This window comes from Fringilla coelebs (genome assembly GCF_963513975.1).
Source record: "Fringilla coelebs genome assembly, chromosome: 1".
NCBI classification, from domain to species: Eukaryota; Metazoa; Chordata; class Aves; order Passeriformes; family Fringillidae; genus Fringilla; species Fringilla coelebs.
In genome coordinates, this window is record NC_140028.1 from 139,994,997 (window position 1) to 140,019,263 (window position 24,267).

The 24,267-nt window shown below is 38.1% G+C and overlaps 1 protein-coding gene across 9 annotated transcripts in view; it reads left to right on the forward strand.

Moving 5' to 3' along the window:
* CREM (cAMP responsive element modulator) overlaps positions 1-23,334 on the forward strand; it is a 35,670-nt gene extending 12,336 nt beyond the window's left edge. For 2 of the 9 annotated variants that reach the window (XM_084214854.1, XM_084214852.1), the window contains exons 3-8: positions 1,264-1,410; positions 6,244-6,335; positions 6,478-6,623; positions 12,856-12,999; positions 20,877-21,033; positions 22,714-23,334. In XM_084214854.1, the coding sequence (XP_084070980.1) occupies positions 1,264-1,410; positions 6,244-6,335; positions 6,478-6,623; positions 12,856-12,999; positions 20,877-21,033; positions 22,714-22,858 (831 nt within the window). In that variant the 3' untranslated portion in view covers positions 22,859-23,334. The other 7 variants (XM_084214858.1, XM_084214857.1, XM_084214853.1 and 4 more) reach the window with 6 other exon arrangements.
* The last annotated feature ends 933 nt before the right edge of the window (positions 23,335-24,267 follow it).

Here is a 24,267-nt window from a genome sequence, read left to right on the forward strand (position 1 = left end):
ACAAGCAATATCTTATGGATCAGGAATAAAAACTGCTTTTATATTTGGATTTTAAAAAACACCTCAGTAAATATGTAAAAAGTACAAAAGTTTCTTTAACTTTTTTTTTTTTTAAATATTCAGCATTCTTCATGTTTTTCTTCTTACTCTCATCTCATTTCATGTTTACTGCTCATACCGGATATCTTTGGAGCTGTGAACAAAGCTAAGAAGGGAATAATAACAGAATTTTATATTTGAGTCTGATTTTATTTTTGAATGCACAGAATATAGAAATAAGACTTTTCAGTGCAGTTTAATTGAAAAACACAGCATTTATTTTTATTATATTGTTTCTTTGTCATTGTCTTCCTTTTCCAAGTATAGAGATGCTTCCTCACATAAATTGAGATCAATCACAGTGTTTTCCCTTTGCATCACTGCTTGTTTCTGTTAATAGATTTAATAGTGGCAGCACAAATATTGAATTATTTCTTAGCCCATAGGTGTTAAGCTGTTTCTCAACCCATTAGTCCTTGGCACTGAAGGTTAAGAGTTGCAGGCTGGGGAAAGCTGTTCTATGGCTGTGCTAGGCTTAGAGAAGATTCAGCTGTTTTTTATTTTTGTTGTTGTTTGAAGCACTGATACACTCCAGCTCTCTTTTTCTTGATACATAAAATTATATATATATAACAGGAGTCTGTTAAACTGAATGAGTTTACAAATCCTTGTATGGCTTTATTTAACAGGGTGATTTTTCACTATCTGAAGAATTCCCATGTCTCTTTAGACATCCATCCCAAAAGCACACTTCTTACCTAATAAGCAAAGCAAAACTAAAACAGTTCTAATTTTTTTTCTTCCTAAGAACATTCTGGCCTTTATGTTGTTGCAGTGACATTCTACTCCAGTGAATATGCATGGGTTTTGTTATATTTCTGGAAGTTCTTCCTAACCTTTATGCTGGCAACAGCAGATCTGGTGTGCGATGGCTGAGGGTCGGGGTTTTTTTTATTGAAAGGAAAATACGAAGTCTCTGGAGAGGAAAAAACAAATAATTGCAGTTTGTTAGGGTACAGTTTTAAGCTTTCCAGACCATTTGGAAAATACATGCCTTTGGTACTTTTACTAGTAAAATAATTTATTTTTGTGTGTGATAATTATATACATCTGAGCTTTTTTAGATGTGGCAACCAAATCAGTCTGTTTTAGCTATCACTGCTAAAAACATTTGCTGAAGTCTTAAGGCATCTTACTTAAACGTGATGATTGTAATTTTTGCAGGTTTCTGTAGCTGCTTCCAGTGCTGGAAGAGGATCTCCAGCTGTAACTCTAGTGCAGTTGCCTTCTGGTCAAACTGTTCATGTCCAGGGTGTCATTCAAGCCACACAGCCCTCAGTCATTCAGTCACCACACATGCAAGCTGTTCAGGTTAGCTTTTTTATTGTTACATTTTCATGAATATTTGGTACCTCATAATTCTTTTCCCAGCCCATCTTCAGTTCTTCTTCATTCCAACCAGTGCTGCAAGATTTACTCAGATGGCACAGGAAACAGCAGGGGGAAAGGTGGCAAACATCCAACCAGGAGCAGCTCTACAAGCATTGTATAGCAATTCCTTAATGCTTCCTGTTTATCTTACAAGAAATTGTCTTGGAACTTGGGTCTGAACTTACGCAATAGCAAATTTGTGTCATAACACGGCCTTACTTCAGTGTATCCTGCAGTTTTAAATTTTTGTTAAATTCTATGAACATAGTGTTTGTAATGAGACTATGAACTCATAAATATTGAAGTATCTCCTATTTTATTATTGGAAAGGGTCTGGGCATAATAGAAGTAAGCATATTATATCAAGTGGTTCCTTGTTGGGAGCCCCTATCAGACCCAGTTAGAGCATCTTGTATTGCTTTTTGTGAATGTGGATACCAAAAATACAGGCAGCCTCAAAACACAAATTTATCTGGCAAATGTTCATGTGTTTAAAGTTGCTGGAACTAGAAAACAGGGATTGGTGCAAAACATGTAAGGCTTTTCAGAGTTTTTAAAAAGTAGGAAAGGCAAGAGAGAATGAATTTGCAGTGTTTTGAAAATTTTTTGGTCTCCTATTGGTGTTTTTTTTTGTAGCTGGGAAGGCTTCTGCTCTAGTTTTATTAAAATCTGCTTGAGAAATGTCAGCTGAATTGCTTTTTGCAGATACAATTGCTATTTCTGGTAAGAAAGCTGATACACCTCTCCCTGTTAGGGGGAAAGGGTTTTGCCTGTGGCCATTGCAACATATTAAGGAAAAGTCATGTGTTGTTGCTCTTGAGAAGCCATCTTTAATGTTAGAGGCTTCTTAATAAATTTCCAGTATAATAAACAAAAAGACATGTATAAGTAGGTTTTATATTTGAGAAAAATAATAAAACTGTGATCAGATAATGAATATTTTATCGTTGAGCAGTAGGTGTAAAAGATGGGACCTCAAGGTTTTGAAATCCTAGATCACCATGAAAAGAGGTGTGGTACGTGCCAATACTCGATCAAACTTGAAGTCAGAACAGAGTATTCAAAGTAAATACTTTTTTTAATTGGAATTCTTTCTAACTGTAATTTTCCTGAGTAACCTTTATTCAATAAGCAGATCAGTAATTCCTAGTTTCTGTTCCTTTAATCAGTGTAGTCAGGACATACATGCAAAGAGAGAGGACTTTTCAAAGCTCAGAAGAAGAAATTTCTCAGGAATCTCTTGACAGCTGCTGCTGTGTCATCTTAGGCGAGTGGAAGTCAACTATTTGTTGTATTGAGTTAACTCTGGCTGTCCACCCTTACCCAGAGGAGTAAAGTAAAACAGGAAAGTTTTGTCCCAATTAATACTGACTAGTTAGTTCTAGGATTTTGCTTTGGTTTCATCTGGGTAAGAAAGGCCTTGAAGATGCTGTGGAAGAATCCATTAGAGAGGGTGTTCAGCCCTTCTGGGATCCTTTTCAGTAGACTATCCTGCCACCTGGAATTTCCTCCAGATCATTTGGCTTTAACTTGCTACCTTGTCTCTGCCAGACAGCGGGGAACTTGGGAAATTATATCAGTTTAAAAAAGAAATAAGTATGCTGAAGGTTGGTGTTGAAGCTTGCATGACCTCTCCCTCAAACATCTGCCATTTTCAACTGGAAGGTGCTCAGAAGTTTTTCTCATAATGCTGTTGTTTTTTAGATGAAAAAATACTTTCATAGCATTCCTTATTGTTAAATGTTGTTTTATATGTAGGAAGATTTAAATTGTTATTTGACTTATTGCTTGCTCCCCCCTGTAGTATCAGGTCCTGGAAAGACTTAAAATGAGTTTGAAGTTAAATTTGTTCAAATGCAGATGAAGCTGAAATAGGTAAAGTTGAAATCTGAACGATGTCCAGGAGAAAACTACAATGGTTTGTTAACAGTATGGACATGGTTGTTTGCCATTAGAATGATCTGAAGTGTTCATTCTCTCTTTGTCATGATGAAAATTAAAGCTTTTGAAATTTCTTATAGAAAATGTTCTCTTTCACATTGCGGTGGTTTGACACTGGCCAAATTCCAGGCTCCCATTAAAATTGTTCACTCACGCTCCCCTGCTGTAGCTGGGCAGAGGAGAGAAAATTTAACAAAGCGTTTCATGAATTGAGATAAGGACCAGGAGAGAACACTCCAATGGCAAAACAGGCTCAACTTAAAGATATAAAGTGAATTTATAACTAACAAAATCAGAGCAGGATAATGAGAAGTAAAATAAGCCCTTGAAGACGCCTTTTTTCCTCCAGCCCCTCCCTCCTTCCCACTGACAGTGCAGGGAGACAGTGTGGAGGTTTTGGTCAGTTCGTCACCCAAGGTTTTCCTCTGCTGCACAGGGAGAGAAGTTGTTCCCCACTGAGACTGTGGGGTCCCTCCCACAGGAGACAATTCTCCATTAACTTCTCCAGCATGGCTCCAATTTCTTGAGCAGCAGTCCTTCCAAAACTGCTGCCATATTAGTCCTTCCCATGGGCAAACCATGCTCCCAAAACTGCTGTGGCATGGGTCGCTCTTCCATGAGGTGCAGTCCTCCAAGGACAGGCTGTTCCAACTTGGGAGCAAGACCTGTCTCTCCATGGGTTTCCCGCTGGACTACGGGCTCCTCCAGGCATCCACCCACTCTGGTGTGGGCACCTCCCCCACGGGCTGTGGAGGGATCTCTGCATCATCCATGGATCCCCATGGGCTGTGGGGGCACAGCTGCTTCACTGTGGCCACCCCACAGCCTGCAGAGGAATCCTGGCTCCAGCATCTAGAGCACCTCCTCCTCCACTGACCTTGGTGTCTCCGTGTTTTTTCCCTCACATGTTCTCACTTCCTCCTCTTTTCTGGCTAGAATTGAAACTGTGCCCCCAATCTTTGTTTTGATTTCTTCCTGAATATGTTAACACAGAGACGTTACCACCATCTCAAATTGGCCCAGGCTTGGCCAGTGGTACATCCATCTGCAGAGCCATCAGGGATTGGCTCTACTGGACATCATGGAAGCTTCTAGCAGCTTCTCACAGAAGCCACCTCTGCATCCCCTCTTCTACCAAAAACCATGCTGTACAAAACCAATACACACATTAAAATGCTAAATCTTTTTGTAATTATCCTTATCTTCTTCAAAGTATGACTGCTCCCAACTTCTTCAGCCATCTTCACAAACTAGGGGGCCTGTTGGTAGCTGTTAGGGTAATGTGACAATTTAAAGACAACTGAGGTCTTGTTTTTGGACTATTTGTCCAGGGACAAATAGATAATTTATTAACCCCCAGGCCCCAGCAGAATGAAAATTCTGTTTTGAGTTAGGATGCCCAGGCTCTTTCTTGGCTGTGTGATACAATCTTACTTCTGAAGGATTATGCCAGAAGCTTGAAGATCAATCCATGAGGAGATTGCTGAAAGCACATTGGGAAGGAAATGTCTTTCAGGATCTCTGCTGCTCAGCATTGGTCTCTCCTGTAAAGGAGGAATACAAATTTCTTGAAGCACCTGGAGCTCTGCAGCCAGCTCTGATGTCTGGGTTGGAGCTATGCATCTGTACACATGCAGAAGTAACTCTCACTGCCTAGGTGGCAGATGTATAGTTCTCATGATATTTGTTGCATATTACCCAGCCAAATGAGGCTACATTAAATATTTTTACACAGAAGTGTAATGTAATAAAATTAGCAAGTGAAGAGATAATTTTGTTCTGCAATAACCCGCAGTTCGTTCAAGGTGGAGTTCTAAAGGTTTGACCTGAGCTGATCCAGGTCTATAAATTTCCAGAACCTTCCAGTCATTTTCTATTGAGGTCAGGGAGATTTTATTTCTAGTACCAAACGCTGAGGACTGGCAGAAGGATTAATTCCAGAGCTCTTCCTTGTATTCCCTGAGCTTCCACTGCAGCTGGTTCAAACACTTGAAGTCTTCTAGTCTCTTATATCATGTTTGTTCAGTGTTAGTTTAACAAAGTGCTTAATCTGAAGCTGCTGTCTTCACGTGAAAAGATTTTCACACTGTTTCAATTTGGAAATCTCAGCACAGCAATAGTTCTGAGTAGGTTAAAAGAGTCCAAGAAAATAAAGCCTTTTCTTTGTTCAATCATAACTTTCAGTTCTGGTTAGTAAGATAGGTGCTGGTCGAGTGTGATTCAGCCCTAGGCCTTAATATTGTCTGGAGTAATTTTAAGAGAAGAATATATGAAAATACTAAAGGTCTGAGAAAATGAGATACTGTGGATTTCTCAGGCACTTCCAAAACTCGTCCAACATTGCTAAACAATGCCTTTGCATTTATGAATGTGTTAGTCTAATAAATGTGTATATTTAAATAAAGTTATTTTTTAAATAGCTTTGGTGTGGTATGAAGAAACTTTTATGTTATATACTATCATTTAAGGCACATTAGTGCAGTATTCTGTATTTTAGATGTTTGACTCCACTTTAAGAGCTAATTAAATTATATAATATTTTTATATTTAAAGAAATCTGTTTCCATACTTTTTCTAAGTGTCATTCACAAAAAAGTAACCTGGATTTTATTGACTTTTTCCTTTTTCAAATTGGAAAATGTTATCTGAGTGACTTTGTCAGGGTAACTTCAGAATTTGAAATTTGCATTGGAAAAAAGTAGTCCAAAATCACGTGATTAGTGATAGATAAGTCAACAAACTTCCCATGTAAACATGGACGGAATTAAAAAAAATTTACTCTGCTGATATTTTTTTAATGAAGTTATGAATTCAGGAACTTTGCTATTACAGGTAGCATCGATTGCAGATGAAGCTGCACAATCAGAAGTGATTATTGATTCTCAAAAACGTAGGGAAATACTTTCAAGAAGGCCTTCGTACCGGTAAGGACTTTTAATTTTGGTTTTGCTGGTTTTACAGGCAGCTTATTTATTACAGCAAAACTGTCTGATAAAAGTCAGTTCTTTGATTTTCTTATGGGTATGGATCTTCAAGTACATGAAATTACTTACATTCTCTTTTTAGAAAAATTTTGAATGAGCTCTCATCAGATGCACCTGCGGTAGCGAAGATTGAAGAAGAAGAGAAGTCAGAAGATGAAGGAACGCCTTCTGGTATTTCTGCAGTGGCCATGCCAACCAGCCTGTATCATACTAACACAGGGCAATACCGTATGTGTGCAATGTACTATGTGATGATGCAGAACGTGCATAGCATAGCTTTGTTTCTAGGAGTTATCTAATGCACTAGGGATGTTGGATTTTGATGAAGAAGAATAAGAGATTCTGTATTTTTAAGTAATTATTATTAATTTTTTCTAACATTGGGGTTGTAGACTTTTAATCTTATAGTATTTGTTGGCTGCTAAATTTAGTTGTTCTAGAGCTTCTATGCATTAAAATGTGGAGGCGAGGCTCAGCTGAAATGAAAAATGTTGCCACCTTTATGTGTATAGTTCTCAATGGTACAAATCATTGCATTTTCAAATTGTTGTGATTGGCTGTGTATTAGTGCTATTCATTAAATGAAAAGGCAAGTAGAGTTTTTTGAAATGTAAGGTTGGAGTATGAAATTACTTGTTAAGTTCCAATTTTCTTTCTTAAAAGAACTATGTCTTTTTTTTCACCAGTTTTTAAGTATCTACACTTTCACCACAGAACTAACCTAAATTATGGTTTCCAACATTTGATACATCATCCAAATGTTAAAGGTTAAAAGTTACATTCACAGTTCTGTTCTATAGATTTGCTTTTGGATATTTTAATTCCTGTATTTATAGTAGAAGTGTTGCATAACTTGCACTCTGTGGCTTCTTTGGACACAATCAGATAATCAGTTATCAATTTGGATAACTTTATAATAACAACTCTTTTTAAAATTATGTATTTTATAAAGCTACACTCCTACAGTTTGTAGGGGTTTTTCATGTCTTTTTTAAGTAGACACACTAAAGTGCAGGTGTTTTTCCTTTGATATAATGACAGGAAGATTGCATAAGAAATGTTGTGGAGTTTTTTTCCTGAAATGAGAAAACAGAGGAAGTCTATTAAAACACTGCGGTGGCATATAAAAGAGGATAGAATGGCTCTAGTTGTGTTCTACTCACCCTTAGAATTCTTCAGTTATTTTTAATTTATACAACTAAACTAATTATTAATGGTGCAAAGACAGAATTTGTCTATACTATCTATCCTTTCAGCATAGAAAGTAATTTTGCTTGTGCCCCTAGGCTGCTTTTCTTACCCTTTCTGTAAGCTCTAGACATACATAAGTGTTTGCTGTGGGATGTCCAGCATCTGAAGTGTTCTTTTCTGTGGAAAAGAATACCATCATCCTAAATTACAACTATTCAGTACAGAATCCAGTATGTATTAATGTATTCTTGTATTCAAAGAAAAATTAAATATTTTTATTCAACTTTTCAATTGTATTCTTGATTTTACTTAGATTTAATTAAGAATATATATATATATATATATATTTGCCATTTCAAGGCTTTAAAGAAAGTGTTATAATGTCTGTGTATTACCCAGTGAGCCTGTAAACCTGTAGGATTTCTAAGAAATTTTAGAGCTTAGGTTTAATCGTGGCTTCCTCTGGGAAGCCAAAGTTGTACTTTGACCATAATATCTTGCAGGAGGTGGTTCTTAGGGAAATATATTTTCATTTGAACACACCTATAAACAAGAGTGATGGGGAAGTGTTTAAGTGAGTAACAAAATTCAAAGGTTTTGGTTTCTTGTTCAGTCAGACATTTACTTCTGAAAATTAAACAACAGAGAGCATCACTGACAATGTGAGAACAGAATCCACAGAAATTTAATTAAGTCTCATGTGTCTTAATTTAAACTTGGCTATAAGCCAAGCTTGGGAGATTTCTGTTCTTTGCTGCTTTTTCTTTGAGTAAGTTATAGTTGTAGCATGAAACGTGCTATATAATTAAGGTTCTCATCATAATTTGCATTGCTTCAAAATGCAATGTCAGCCTTCATGGACTCTCTTGGTTTTGGCTCAAGAACTCTGTTTTGAGAGCTTTTTGTTTTTGGAAATAGTTTTTCTTGCTGAATTTATGAGTGCATTAATTAGACTTTTTTTTTCGTTCACTTTTGTAAGTTAAAATACCTTTTGACTCAGCAAAGTCTGTGTATTTTAATTAGGCCAGGTGGTAGCAAGGATGGTAATTTCCTTGTAATAAAGGGGGTCTTAATTTGGAACTTACTGAAGAGAGCTTGACTGTTGACCCCTAGTCTTTACATATATGAAGCACGGATCTGAAGCATCTCTGAGCCATCCTGTTGGTTGCCTGTAATCCTCAGGAACCGCTGTTAGCTAAAATCAGGAATGGATGGTTGGTTTTGGTGGCAATATAGCAAATCCAGTGTTGATTTTAGACTGGATATGATGCAGAGGGTCACTCCATGTACCTCCTTCATCTTTATGCCTCCTGTCAGTAGCTCTGTGCTTCTGCCTGTTGTTCCTGTGCCTGAGGACTCCTCTGTCCCTGGCCAGCATGGGCTGCCGAGGTTCTGCTGTGCAGGCACCCAGTAGTTTATGCATTGAGCTTGTGCAGTATCCACGAAAATGAAGAGCTGGCCTTGCAGTGTCAGTGTGGCCATCTGTACTGTGCCCTGGTTTAAAAGAGGTGTTATGTTATTACATTTGCTAGTTCCTTTTTTTCTCTACTCTTCTCTCTATTCCTGCAAAGGAAGGACAATTTAGTTGAAAAGATAATTTTGACTGTGTGTTTATGTCTGGATGTCTGGGATGACTCCTTTTGGAAGAACTTGATAAGTAAATTTTTCTGGAAAACAAATGTATTTTTGTCTATTAGCAGCATTGATGGCTGTTCTCTACTTACTTTTCACCAGGCAAAATGGTATTTTGCCATGGTCTCCCAATACCTATTTCCTTGGAGCTTCTTGGCTTTGGCTTATAGAAGCAGACAGACTGACATGACCAGATAAAATGTAGTCTTTGCCAGCTACCTCCATCAACATATGTGTGATCTTTCTGCCAGGCAAATGGGTAGTTTTGCACAAGGTGCACTCTTTTATAGGAGCCTTGTATTCTTGTCTGACTACACACCTACTTTGTTGGCTGTAGTTCTGTCATATTGGTTATTTAATACTGAAAAAAATTACTTCCCTCACCTGTGGTAGTGGTCTAAGGCGTAAGAGTTGTTTGTTCAGTTGGTGTGTGTGAATCAGTCTCCCCATCCCCCTGCCTCCTTGTGCATATCATGATGATCTGCATGAAAAAATGCAGGGGGAATGAAAATTATTAAATCTTTAGCTATCTTCTGTTTGGATTACTTGCTGTCTTACAACAGACTTTTAACAATTGGAGAATTAAGAAATCTTTTGGGAAAGACTAACTTCAGTTCCATTTCCAGTTTTTGAAGGGAAAAAGATCTAGTTTTATTTTCTGGATTAGAGCTGATGATCATACTCAGAGTGGTATTAGTACTGTCCTCACTCCTAGTTGGAAGAGAAGATGCCGGTTGCATCCATCCACCTGCATGACATTCAGCTACAGGGATTGTCCAGGAAAGTCCTGTACTCATCATAAAAGGCTCAGTTTTCAGTAGAGCTCCAGCACAACAAAGTGTGTGCAGTGGTTGAGATCAGGACAGTGAATGGAGGCACAGGCAGTGTGTTCTTCTGGGAATATGGCAGGAATCAGTCCTGTAAGGAAGGCAGTTACTGGAGTTAATTCACTTTTGTTTATAAAGTACTGGATTGGGATCTGAATGAATAATTGCTGGACAGCTGTGACATAATTGTTTACCCAGCTTCACTGTGGAGCTAGGAGCTTTGCCTCAATCTGTGCTGATGTTTTACTGCTTAGGAAGCCAAACTGACTGGGTTTTATGTGGCAGGGTTCTGTGGTGGTGTAGATGTACCACCATTCCCTGGTGCTAACTCTGAGAGGCAGAATTTGGCTCTTTTTAACTTGTCTGGGAGGTAGAGTTGACAAAAATCTTGTTGCTCTTGTCCTGGACTTTGTGAAGAGTAGGGGATACAATGCTTTACTTTTGTTGCTTCTCTCTGTTTTGTCTTGCCTTAAAATGAGGCACTTTATGCTTTGGAGGCCAGACTGAAACATCTTGCACTCTATCCCCTGTCACACTCTTCCCCTTTCTCCTCAATGCCTTATGGAGCCTGTGTGCAGCGCCCAACTAATTCCTGTGTTACATACTCCTCATTCCAAGGGCAGGCCTGGGAGGTCCATGCTGAACCCTGTTTCAGTATTGCAGATGAGGAGGAATTCCACGTTTTCCCCAAAAGAAGCTAATTCATCTGTTGGGATTTGGCAATCTCAGTCTCTTTCAAGTGCTTATATCTGAAGTTGAGCTTTTGAGATAATCTACTGTTGCCAAAACAGAACATTTGAAATCAGCAATATCTAAAATTCACATAGGTATCTAACAAATCCTGTATTGAGATAAGCAGAGTTGAACCTTCAAGAATGGCATCAAATACTGTAATCTGACAATGAATTCAGAGGAGTTGACAAGCCTCAATCTTTTTTTATGTCTGACTTTTATAACATAGCTTAAGTATCTTGGGGGAGAAAGGATTTTTACTCCTTGGACATTGGGTTCTCAGCTGAAAGTTTCACGATTGCTTTAATTAACACAGGAGATGTGGATTTGGCTGGTGAATCACTTGGTAGATGGAGGAATTGGCTCAAAGAGTTCCAGTCAATAGCTTGATGTTCAGGTAGAGGCCGGCGATGAGTGGTGTCCTTCAGAGATCTGGGACCAGTATTATTTTGTATCTTTGGTTGGAGATGTGGAATCTTTGTGGAGATGCACCTTCAGAATGGTGACACCAGGCTAAATGATGGAGTTGATACTCAAAGCTCAGTAGAGAGAAGGGATCCAAAGGGACTGTGACAGAGTGGAGAGGTGGACCCTTGCAAACTTCATGGTAAGGCCAATGCCAATCATCAATACACAGTGTCCTGTGTATGGGTTGTGGCAATCCTAAATGTGGATATAGGCTGGGCAGTGAGTGGATTGAGAGGAACTGGATGTGCTGGTGGCTGAAACACTGACTCTGACCTGGCCATGTGTGCTTGCAGCCTATGAAGCCAGCCAGATCTTAGGCTGCATCCAAAGCAGCGTGACAGCAGATCGAGGGATGCAATTCTGCCCCTCTGCTCTGGTGAGACCCTGCCTGCAGTGCTGCATCCGGCTCTGAGTTTCCAGCATGAGACAGACATGGACTTGCTTGAACAGATCCAGAGGGCCATGGAGATTATCAGGGGTTGGAGGCCTTCCCTATAAAGACAGGTTGACAGGTTTGGGATTGATTAGGCTGGAGAAAAAGAAGGCTCTAAGGGAGACCTTGCAGCAGCCTTCCAGTAGTTAAAGGGGGCCTACAGAAAAGATAGGGAGGGACTCTGTATCAGGGAGTGTAGTGATAGCATGATGGGCAATGGATTTAAACAGAGAGGATCGACTTAGTTTAGATCATAGAATGAAATTTTCATTTTGAGGGTGACAAGGCCCTGGAGCAGGTTGCCCAGAGAAGTTGTGGATGCCCCATCCCAGGAAGTGTTCAAGGTTGGATGGGGAGGCTCTGAGCAATCTGATCTGGTGAAGGTGCCTCTGCCCATGGCAGTGGAGTTAGAGCTAGATGATCTTGAAGGTTCTTTCCAACTCAGCCATTCTGTGATTCAGTGATATTTCTGTGTTTAACAAAGGCAATGCTAATTTCAAAAGGAATACACAATTAATGATGTCTCTAGGGAATTGCATTTTTATAAATACTTGATTATGGCAAGAATGCAGTATGATTTTTATTAATGGGAAAAATATATTTGCTTTTTTCATATTGCTATTATATTGAGGGAACCTACTTTGTTCTGTTTCTCTTTTTACATGAGGATCGGGCTCCGTACAATTGTGTACAACCTGGTTAAATGTTGTGCTAAACTTTTTCTTACACTAAGGAAAGGATTGTAGGTGTCAAACATCTTTCTCTTCCTTTGTTTTGATGTCCTGGTTTTTGTTTTCTGAGAGTCAATAAACTTTTTTTAAGAATTTTTTAAAAAAATAACTTATATGTTAGTATTTAAAACATTGCTTTTATATGGCTAGGGGCTACTATTTCTCCTCCCCCCCCATATTTAAACTATTTTAGTAGAGGTAATATTTTGGAAGCATAGAGATAAAGTGTGTTAAACACCGCTTTTTATATGTTATATGTATGACATATACTACACAACAGACTTTATACTTGTGGAAATCAATATTGATATTATCTAAGTTTTATCATACAATTGATCCTTAAGCAATGGGAGGACCAGGAGTCCTGTAAGACAATGTTTATTGCATGTTTTTTAGCATGTATTATGTCTTTCTGTTGCCTAACTTAGCTTTTTTTCCCTGTTTAGTTACTATATCTCAAGGTGGTACAATTCAGACTGTGACAAATTCAGGAGCTCCTCAGCCGGGCGCTACCATTGTGCAATATGCAGCGCAGTCATCTGATGGCACACAACAGTTTTTTGTTCCTGGAAGCCAAGTTGTTGTTCAAGGTATGTTTAGTCTACTTTGTTTTCTTTTTTTCATATTAAACAATTTTTCTTAAAAAGTTTCTTATTTTATGTTGACATTATTGCACTATTAAGTAAAATACAGCAAGATGAAAGAGTCTTAGGATGGGATTCAGGTTCTCTGCTTAGTAAGGCAGCTACTGTGTTTGGTTAAAAAGAATGAAATAGCAGTATAACATCACTTTCTGCTTTGGAATGTCTTGTCCAGATTTTGAGACATGTTTAATTGGAATAAAGGTACTCTTACAGATTGAAGGGAGATGTTGAAGGTGCACATCATTTAATATATGAATTTAATTTGTTTTTTTCAGCAGTTAATGTTAATAAAACACAAATTTAAAAGATTTTAGGATATGTTTAGGGCAGAATTTCCTTTCAACTTATGTCTCTTGCAGTTACTAGAAAGCAGATCCTTTAATTAAGCTAGTTTTCTCACAGAGGAACACTTTAAAGGTTCTATAAAGTGCACACATGACATGATGAAAACCTTTGAAAATGGGAGATAGTTTTCTCTATGGAGACAATTAATAGCTATGGAGGATATGCATAATTTTAAAAAATATTTTATTGACAGTGAGAAGTAGGGGGGAAGGGCTGTATAAATACTTTCTTAAGCCAAAACAGCTATCTGAAATAAGCCATGAGAAGAGCTAGGAAGGATTTAGATATGTATTCATGGAGTTGATGAGGGTCCTCAAATAAATGTTGAAATACATTGTTGTCCCAAGACTTTCCAGGAGCATTTCAAGTACTATAAGACTATAAGATGAAAACACCTTGGTCAAATGTTAAGTTTTTATTGTTCAGAGAGTATTGTTACAACTTCCCTAAATGTTATTATGAATACATTCTTAATAAAGCCTTAAGACCCAAATTTACACCAATTTCCCACTCTAGTACTGCATGTTTTTCTGAGTAGGTGTCTAATATGTTTTCTGTGTGTGTGCCTACACATCCCTTAAATCAGAGGCTGCCTCCATCTCTCCAGGTGACTGTAGTATTTTGTAGGTACTGATTTGAGTCTTTAGAGCTTTGGTGTCAGGGGCAGAAAAATAACTCCTCAGCTGATTCCTAAAACTTGCCAAGTCTGTGAAGAAGCACACCATTTGAGGATTTTGTCTGGCAGCATTTCAGTCCTTGGGAATTCCATTAGACTGATTTTCCTTTACAGACTCTCCATTACAGAGCTGTTCTCTGACAGAACTACTCAGTCTCAGCAATGGGCTCCACGAGATGGAATTGCCCTTTAAGTGTTTTGCTTGTGATGGAAACTTTCAAAATGGATTCAGAGACAGTAACCAAATACCTTCTGCATCATGTTTCTGGAAGCATCTAGATACTTTTAACTAAATTGATTTGTTCTCTGTCCATGCTCAGAGAAGTTTATTTCCTGGAATTCTCTATTCCTTTGGTTCAAAGTCCAGTGCTTTAGTGAGCCTCATAGCTGTTAACATAGACAAAAAACGTGACATAGCATACAAAGAAAAGTACAAAGCAAACACTAAATGAGCATGAACTTGGAGATGATGAGAAGATATAAAGCTTCAACTTATTCTACATGCTATTGATGTTAGAAAATCTTTAGAAAAAACAAAACATCTAGAGTAAAAAAAAAGATGTAGAAAAGCTGTGAAAATGTTTACAGTAATACAATTGTATGAAGGCAGCAAACCTGAGTTAATTATGATGGAGTGAGACAATGGTCAACAATAAGTTGAATATATAAGTGTCTGAAATGTCCTTATTACAGCTCATCTTGCCTATCCTAGAAAGTCTGTTGGAATACAGGTTACGAACATTTGTCATTTATGTACACTTTGTAGTTGACTGTTCACCTAATATTGTGGTAACATAGATTATAATAGAAAAATTATTCTGCTTAGTAATCCTACCACTTACATATGTATTTTTATAATGATTTTTGGGTAGGCAGCATATAATTTATTTTCTTTGTCATAGAAGAAGAAAAGAATATAACAAATACCTGGAAACAGAAAAGATCTGTTTCAGATTCTGTTTCAGAATCTTTCAGATAGCTTATGTTTTGTTTTTTTGCTAAAGTATTTGTTAATGAATCTCATGTAATAATGGATAAGATCACATAAACCCTGTGTTTAGTATTTTCTGATAACCTGTGGTGTGGAAAAATACTAGGATAAAAGTGTCAAATATATTGATCCAATTGAGTGACATTGTATTTGCTACAAGTTTACATTTGTAGGCAAAATAAGAGGCAGTTTTGGTGTCAGGGCATTTTCCTAACATATTAAGGGTTAAGGATTTTTTTGCTAGCTGAAGAAGGAAGTGTTTTGATTATTAGTGAAAGTTAGTGTAGAAAAGTTATGTAAAAATCATTCTGTTGGGATCTATGTATATTTTCGTTACCTTGTTAGTAGTATTTGAAATCTGTGGCTTGAACTTCTTGTGCTTTAGTTCTGATCTTCTGTACTTATGATCCTGAAGTGCTCCTGTAATCACAGAACGCTCCTGTAAACACAGGATGTAAAACACAGAATATCAATGCAAACTTTGATGCTTCCATTGCTGCCATCCAGCACAGTTTCACAGTTGATAAATTACGGTATGAGTAAGTTTAGTACAAAGACCTTAGAAGTTTGCTGTGCCCTACATACAAACCAGTGCTTGGACTCTTGGTCTGAAACGATTTCATTTGCATTGATGTAAATAAGGAGTAACTCTCTTAGAGCTGTGTTGTTTTTTTAAATTTATATTTTAAAACAGAGCTAAACAGATCTCTTGGACATATTTTGAAAAATGAGTGAAGGGGGAAGAGGTAGCCTTTACCCAGAGTTACTGTTCATCTTGTTACAGCATCTGAAACCACTGGCTTTTGGTTGGCTTACTTTGTTGGAGTGTTCCTTAATATTTTCTGAAGCTTTTAACTGAAATTAAATGAGTGGGTTGTGGGTTTTCCTGCAAAGCAAGGAGCTCTAGCCTTTCATTTACCTATTTGTTACAGCTTATTAAGCTTTCCTGTCTTGCATGTCTGTCCAACAGTTCTCTGCCTTTTAGTGGAACTGTTCCAATGAAAACAACTGCATGTCTGTTTTAAATTTCCTTCTTTTCTATGCAATCATGACTTTATCGTTTCGATTCATTCATGAATGCTAGAGCCACGTTTTCATTTCTGTCAGTCAGTGCTGTGAATTTTCAGGTCGGTCTTAACAGCCTGCTTTGTGGTGAGTGCTTTTTGCAGCTTTATGAATAATTCAGAGGAAAAGAACAAAGCTAGGATTATAGCAATATGGAAGAGGTAAAAAAAAAACAGGTTTACTGGAAAAGGAATTTGGGCTGCAGTTTCAGTGAGCTGTTCCAGTGATGGAGCATGTTAATGACAGCGGTAAGCAAGTGAGGTCATTGTGATGTCAGTGCTCTTGCTTGTAATCCTGCACATGCTTGGTAGTTTGGAACAGTTCATGCTGAGCTCTGGTAGAGGAGCAGCAGAATCGTGTGTGCAGAAGTTGATCATGGCTGTAACAGGAGATGAAACAGGTAAAAATTTTGTTAGCCTTCGACATGGTATTTTTGTATGTCTGTTCAGTGTTAGTTAATATTTGTGGCATTTTCTTTTGAACCTGTTGCTGTAATTCTTTCATCTTTCTAAAGTCATGCAAATAAAATTCTACTTAGTGTAGGATTCCAGGTCCATTTTAACAGTTTTGTTTGGGGGGGAAAAATGAAAAATCACTGTTAGTGCATGAGTTCTTGCACAGATTGATTCAGTAACTGTTCTTTATTATTTGATGCAGGATTTTGCTGAAAACAATCCACCACTCTACTTTTGCATTTTTCTTTATTGTGGTGGTAGTCATATATGTTGCTGTGTTTATAATTGCTTTTTGTTTTGTAAAAACGACAACTGCCTTTTTTATTGAGCAGTAGATGCTACAAATTTGATAGCCATGGGCTTCAACCTAGCTTTATAGAAATTGTTTCGGCAGTCCCTATGCTCCCAGTATTAAAAAACCACTGAATGGGAACAAATTTGAGGGCAATAATTGCAGTATTGTAACGCCTGCTTGTTTTCTCCTCCACTGTTAAAATGGTCTGTTCCTCAGCTAATTGAGTTCAAAAGGCTGACGACATTAGATTTCCTGGAATCGTGTTGCAGTAGGGAACTGGAAAAGTTAAACTCCAAACAAGATACACATTGACGTCAGCTCCAAGTCATGCTGCGATTTAGTCAGTTCCTTTCTGCCTCGTCAATTGCCTCCGGCAGCTCGGCAACATTAACTGCTTCCCTGCCGGCTCCTACGTGCTGCTGCTCACTGCTGGCGCACGTTTCATTAATCCAAAGATAAATATCTTCTCCCGGTCGATTTATTTAATGTTCAAAGGGATAATGAGTCATGCCTTGTGTAGCCGGTTTAGCGGTGAAGTTAAAAACCCCTTGATAATCAAGTCCCACCATTATGACTCACAGAGGGGGAGAATAGGCATCCAAATACATCGGGCATTTTTTCTCGTGGATAGTCACTGAAAGAGTTGAGTGCAGGGATGCTCTCTAGTGTTCAGCAAGTTACTTTTTCCAAGAGGTGGTTGCTTTTTTTTTTTTTTTTTTTTTTTTTTTTAGATGCACGCTTTTTTTTTTTTCTCTAGTTGTCTTTTGGCTTTCTTAATTTTCTTTTTGTAAGTCTCAACTAAAAGCTTCAGGTTTTCAGTGACTTTTTACTCCCTTGCATTTTTAGGAGAAAAAAAATAATAAATTACCTGGGGCAATGTGATAGGGAAATGCACCAATTCCAGGTTTGTTGCTTTGTTAACACTCTCAGTTCTGTTTCTGGTACCTTAGGAATTACATTAAACATTGGTGAAGTGTCGTTAGAAATGGCCACAGAAGTTTGGCAGTCTGGATGAAGTGTGTGGGACGTTTGTCTCAGATGAAATGGAAGGTATTTTTCAATGTAATATAGATACATAATTAGACTTAAAATAACTGAAAAAAATTAAATTTATCCCACTGTGTTTAGAGCCCATTTCTTCTTTTCAAAGGTCTTTTTCTGGGGAAGTCAGTTACATTGTAATTTCTTGAGCTAATGCACAAAACATTTTTCAGTCTTCAAAATATATTTTTGCAATGATATATTGTAAAACATATATTATTGCACAGCTAAAAGATACTTTGTCCATGCGATGCTATGCTTTTTTCTTGTTTCTAAACGTTGGTGTCTGGATTGGCAAGGTCAGTACCACCAGAATAGTTAATTATCTGTGTTCCTGTGCTGGCAGGTTTCTGAGTGAGACAACTGTCAGGCAGAGACTGCCACTACTGGGACCTGCTCAGACTAGAAGACTTAGCAGTGGTGTTTGCTGATCCCAGCTGAGATAGGGACTTGCTTTTGTTAAGTCTTGCTGGAGGTACATGATCACACTGAGTCCTCTGCACAAAAGCTGCAGTAAGTCTCGTTTGCTGCCATCTGAGCTTAAGTCAGACACAGACAACAAATTAGTTGGTCTTGCCAGGCTGAGATGATCTGGGTTGTGGAGCTTTCCCCCATGACTTCATCTACAAAATGGTTTGCTTGGATTTCTAATTCATTGTAGCTAAGGCAAATTGAAGTAACATCTCTTTAGTACCTAGTGATGAGATAAAAAAAGGTAGTTCTTACCATAGAGTCTGTAAGATGTATGTAATGTGGCCGGCATAAAGGTGAGCCTGAAGAGTTGCTGAAATTCCATTTTTGTAGTTAGTGAGCTGAGGTACTATTCCACTGACGTGACTGGGACTGCTAAGAAATGTGGAGGATTTAAAGGGTTAAGCAATTCCCCTCTAAATGTACAAGATGACCAAGCCCTGTGCTCAGGGCAGCTGCCTGTCATTGCTCACAGGGCTGTTCTGAGCTGATTTCCCCCTCCCTCTCTCCCACATCCCCGGGGGATTATCCAGGTCAGTTCACTGGTCCAGTTCATCTTGTAATTCCACAAACACTTTTACCCACAGGACTGAGGAAGGGGGGGAGGTTCATGGGGTTTAAGCTGATAATGATTTCAGGACATGGCTGTGGAATTGTAGTCTAAACACAACTTGATTCTATTTTTTTGTTGTTGTTGTTTTGAACTAGTGAAAAACTTGCATTAATTTAGTTAGAATAATAGTATATTTTTATTAGATTGAATTTTTTCCCCCCTATAGTTAACTGATGTTTCTTAAGTGCTTAATCTATCAGCCTCACCAAGATGTTTTTGACTACCTTTTATTTTTCCAAGTTGACCCGGTGTCAGCTGGGATAGAGTTAATTTTCTTTCTATTAGCTGGTACAGTGCTGTTTTTTGGTTTTAGGATGACAGAGGTGTTGATAGCTCACTCATGGTTTGGTTGTTGCTCAGCAGTAGTTGCACTAAGTCAAGGACTTTCCATCCTCTCACACTCTGCCAGTGAGTAGGCTGGGGGTGCACTCAAAGCTGTGAGGGATCACATCCAGAGCAGCTGACCCCAGATAGCCAGAGGGATTGCGTACCATAAGGCATCATGCTCAGCATATAAACTGGAGGGAAAGCTGGCCTGGGGCCTGCTGCTCAGCAACAGGCTGGACATCAGTTGGTGATTAAATTGCTTTTAATTTGCATTAATTATTTTTCTTGGGTTTATTTCTCTTTCTTTTTGTTATTTTCCTTTTCATTACATTTATAATTTTATTTTATTTCCATCAAACTGTTCCCATCTCAACCTGTGAGTTTTCTCTACCTCATCCAGCTGGGGAGTTGTGTGGGTGGAGTGAACAAGTGACTCCACTAAGTGTGGTGCTTAGTTGTGGGGTTAAACTGTGAGACATGTTTTTCCATTATTTGAATAATGCTTTAAAGAATTAAAGTATAAACTAAGTGTAACAATAGCCTCTGAAACATCAGCTGTATAGAGTTGCTTTAATGACAAAATTTGAATTTTTGTTCCATCATAATATAAAATATTTATGGAAAGAAATAGGTAAATACTTGCTTAGAATGTAAAGAGGAATGTATTTTTTGTTTGGTTTTGTTTTCTGTCAGACAAGAGACAAGTACTTAGGACTTCCCCTGTGTTTTTAAGTTGAGGTACATCATGTAGGGACAAGTACATCTGAAACAAAGAAATGACGCGAGACTGTAAGAAAGGTGTTGGTTTCAAGTCACGTCAGATCAGCATTTGGCTTGGGGAGGGCACAAAACTGCTAAACTCAGGAGCTCAATCTGAACTTTTGCCCTCTGATTTACTGTGCAGCTACACTCCTTCCTGTGCAACTGCCGCTGCCTCCTGTTGCTTGCTAATGCTGCAGCATCCCCTGTGTGGTCCTCTTGCCCAGGGAACAAATGCCTGTACATCCTGAGTGCTTGTCTGTTCCTTTTCATTGTAGCAACAGCAGCTCACACTGGTTACCCAAGGGTTGCCAAACTGCTGTTGTAAGAGGAGGAGAGGCTGTAAAGCTGGTACTGTTGCTATCACAAGGAAGGAGGAGAAAGTTGTCTTCTGAAGCAAATTGAGTCCTGTACAGGGAGAACAGGGTAGCATATAAACCTCAGTGGCTGCAACAGCAGGACCCTCTTTTTGTGGGATTGTGCAAACAGGAAGTAAGTGTCACTGCTTGAACTGTTTCTCAAACTGATTTCCCCATGTTGTCTGAAGAGAGCCATGTGGAAGCTTTCCGTCCAGCTGGCTACTGGGGCCAACTGCTAGAGCAATTCAGACACTTGACAGCATGGAAATAAATGCTATTAAGATAAAAAATATAGTTGTGTCATTACAGACCTGTGAAATAATTTATGTATCTGGGATCCTGGATAAATCATTGTCAGAAATCTCTTATTTTCAGATATACTTTTTGGTTTTGCCATACACTTTAAAATATGTTTCTTTTATACAGCTGCCACTGGAGACATGCCAGCTTACCAGATTCGAACTCCCACTACTACCTTACCTCAGGGAGTGGTTATGGCAGCCTCGCCAGGGACTTTGCACAGCCCTCAGCAAATGGCAGAAGAGGCCACACGCAAGAGAGAGCTGAGACTTTTGAAAAATAGGTAAGACTATATAATAATTCATAGTATTGAAAACTACCCCCCAAACATTATAACAAAGTTTTATTCTTAAGGTCATGAGCACTGCCTGTAATTGATGAAGGGAAGGCAGGAAATTCTTTGTCAGTCATCCGATGTCCTTCTAGCACAGAGTATTGGTTGTTAACTCCAGAAGATTAGAGTTGACCTTATAGCCATGGATTTTTAGTTTGAAAATATTAGGTGCTTCAGAAATCAATATCAGATAATTTTTGTGATGATCCAGAGTTACACTTCTTGTTGAATTTTACTTCCTGTCCTCTCCCACTGCTGACAGTAAAATGACCAGTAGGGTCTTTTTCATTTAAAGCATCCCCGTGAAGAATTGTTTAGGAAAATAGCTGAGGATCTCATTAGCAGCTGTCCATTAATGATGCTGTGAAGAGGTCTTATTCAAAGATGGAATGATAATTATAGACTTTGCCAAATACTTGGCTGCTGGGATGAGATACTTTGCAGTGCCCCTGTCATTTTGTGAGGCCCATTGTGTCAAGTTGCTGTGTATTTTTTAATTAGTTGTCATGGACTTGACTGAATGTTGTAAATGTCAGTCTTTCTCTGTGCAGTTTTCTTGCTATTCCTAGGGGATTCTGTCTTTTTAAAATGTGTAGCCACCTCTGTGATTGGCAGATTAATAGTAGAAATAGTCTGCTCTGCAGATCTCTAATACACTGCTTAGCCACTTGTCTTATAATTGAATTAATGGTATTGCTTTGCTCTCATGCCTGTCCTTTATTTTAAATTACTTACAAAGATCACTGCATTGTTGTGCCTCCTTTTTGTTTCTTCTCCCTTCAGTTTTAAAACTAGTGCCTCTGCTATAGCTCATAACTTGCTGGAATGTTAGCCTCTCACAATTTGGTAGTTTTTCATGTTCCAAGGTAGTAAAGGAGGATTCCCAGTACTTCTAATATTTCTTCTGGAATTGAATGTTTGTTTAGTCACATGCTTCTGAACACACTAGCCAAAGCATTTAGCTCAAATATTAGAGACTTTTGAGCAGAACAACAAAAATGGCCTCAGGCTATCATTTGCCAGCAACAAAAACTACGGGCTCATGTGGCTGAAATGTGCTCAGGCAGCCAGTTCTGAAATGCTAATAAATTGTATTTGTTTGGACTTAAATTTTACTGTACATTGTTACAACATGCTGTAAGTTTTTATCTTCATGTAAGCTTGGCATCTAGTTTGTATCTGAAGAGAGTAGTGTTATGTTTGTGTTTTTCTGAAAGTGTATTCTCTGGGTTTGGCTTTAAGATTTTGATGGCAGAAGACAATGCTCCCGATAAGCACACAAAGTAGAATGTGACTGGAAGAAGAAATGCTGCTTTCCATCCTAATGTTTAGTACAACTCAAGTCAATGCATCATCAATTAGTCCCTGTTTTTCTCAATTCTTCTGTGTATTGGTTCCATCTTTGTATTTGGTGATGCTGGATGTGTTTCAAGTTCTAGATGTTTTGGATTATATTTTAACTATGTTACTGCTTTTGGCTGTTATCCGATGTTCTGTTTGTGCAATCCAGCAGTTGGTGGTGGTGGTTGTTGTTATTGTGGAACCACAGGGATTGCAGGTAATTGCATTTATCCAGTCTTTGCCATATTGTGGCTGTTCCTGTAGTCATTTGCCTTGTATTGGTTCCAGGGAAGCTGCCAGAGAATGTCGCAGAAAGAAGAAAGAATATGTCAAATGTCTTGAAAATCGTGTGGCTGTGCTTGAAAACCAAAACAAGACTCTCATTGAGGAACTCAAGGCCCTCAAAGATCTTTATTGTCATAAAGCAGAATAACTGTCTTTCATTTGGACCTCCTTTATTATGAACTTTAATCAAGGCATGAGAGGAAGCAATTCTACAGATTGCCATATGAACTTGAGAAAGAGACACTTGAGGCCCTTGTGGAACCCAGTTTTGCTTAGTGTTTTCAGACTGATTTGGGAGATATTCCAAAATTTGGAATTCTGTCATAGTCTCCATACTCTGCTGAGCTTTCTAATGGCATGCAAATGGCTTTTTTGTTTGCACTTTTTACTTCTGCTTTTTGCAGGGAAGCTGCTAAAGAATGTCGACGTCGGAAGAAAGAATACATAAAATGTCTGGAGAGTCGTGTTGCAGTGCTAGAAGTTCAGAACAAGAAACTTATACAGGAGCTTGAAACCCTAAAAGACATTTGCTCTTCCAAAACAGATTAGTAAAAATATTTATTATACTGTGAACTAAGATATGTCCAGTTGCTTTGTAAGACAATACATAGCCAACATGACTTACGGCTTTCTCTTTGTGTCATTTATAATATATTCCAACTCCTAACATTCCTGAATGCTTTCCTGCTTTTTGTCAATTCATAGCTCTTATTTCAGGTTTTTCATGCATCATCCTTCTGTCTCCCAAGGAGCCAAATGTTAAAAGATATAAAAAAGTAAAAAAGTGCATAATTTCTAAGAGCTGTTTCTTTGCCATATATTTACAAATTACTTTTTACATGTTACTGAGTGTCCTGCACATTCAAAATATTTTGCAATTGTTTTAGATGAATCATAAAGATAATGCATCCAGTAATACAAGAAAATCAAACAACCCAAGGTATCTCAGGAAAGAGTTTATAAAAGAATGTTATGATTATATGTATGTACTAGCATACTAGTCTACAGATGATTTTATGGCATATTTTTATATTAGTTGCTTTGTGGAAAAAAGTATTGTATTGCTGTCACTGAGTGCCATGGTTAAAGATAGTTTTTAATAGAACCATGTTGTTTAACCTGTGTAGTGTCTGATTTCCTTTAAAAACCTGGTTGAGATGCTTTAAAATCCATGAGTATCTGAAAGAAGACAAAGGGAAAAAAGCACACCTAAGCTCATGACATGATGCTAAATATATTGTAAATACCTGTAAGATGCTCTCTGCTATATGGCTGCTATTTACTTAAATTTTCTGTAATCTGCAAAATATTTGATTCACTGGAGGTCTATATATCAAAATTTAAATGCTCATCCTGAATACTTCACATTCTAGATCCTGTACACCTGTAGATAATTGCCTGTAGTGAAGATTGATGGTGCAGTTCTTTTCACAATTTCAGCAAACTACTGAATGGTGGTCAAGGTGTCCTAAGGAAGGAAGGAAGCTGTCCAATAAGTAACTATTTGCTGATTCACTGAGTTCTGGAGTAGCCTACAGATGAGAGCTGAAGATCTTT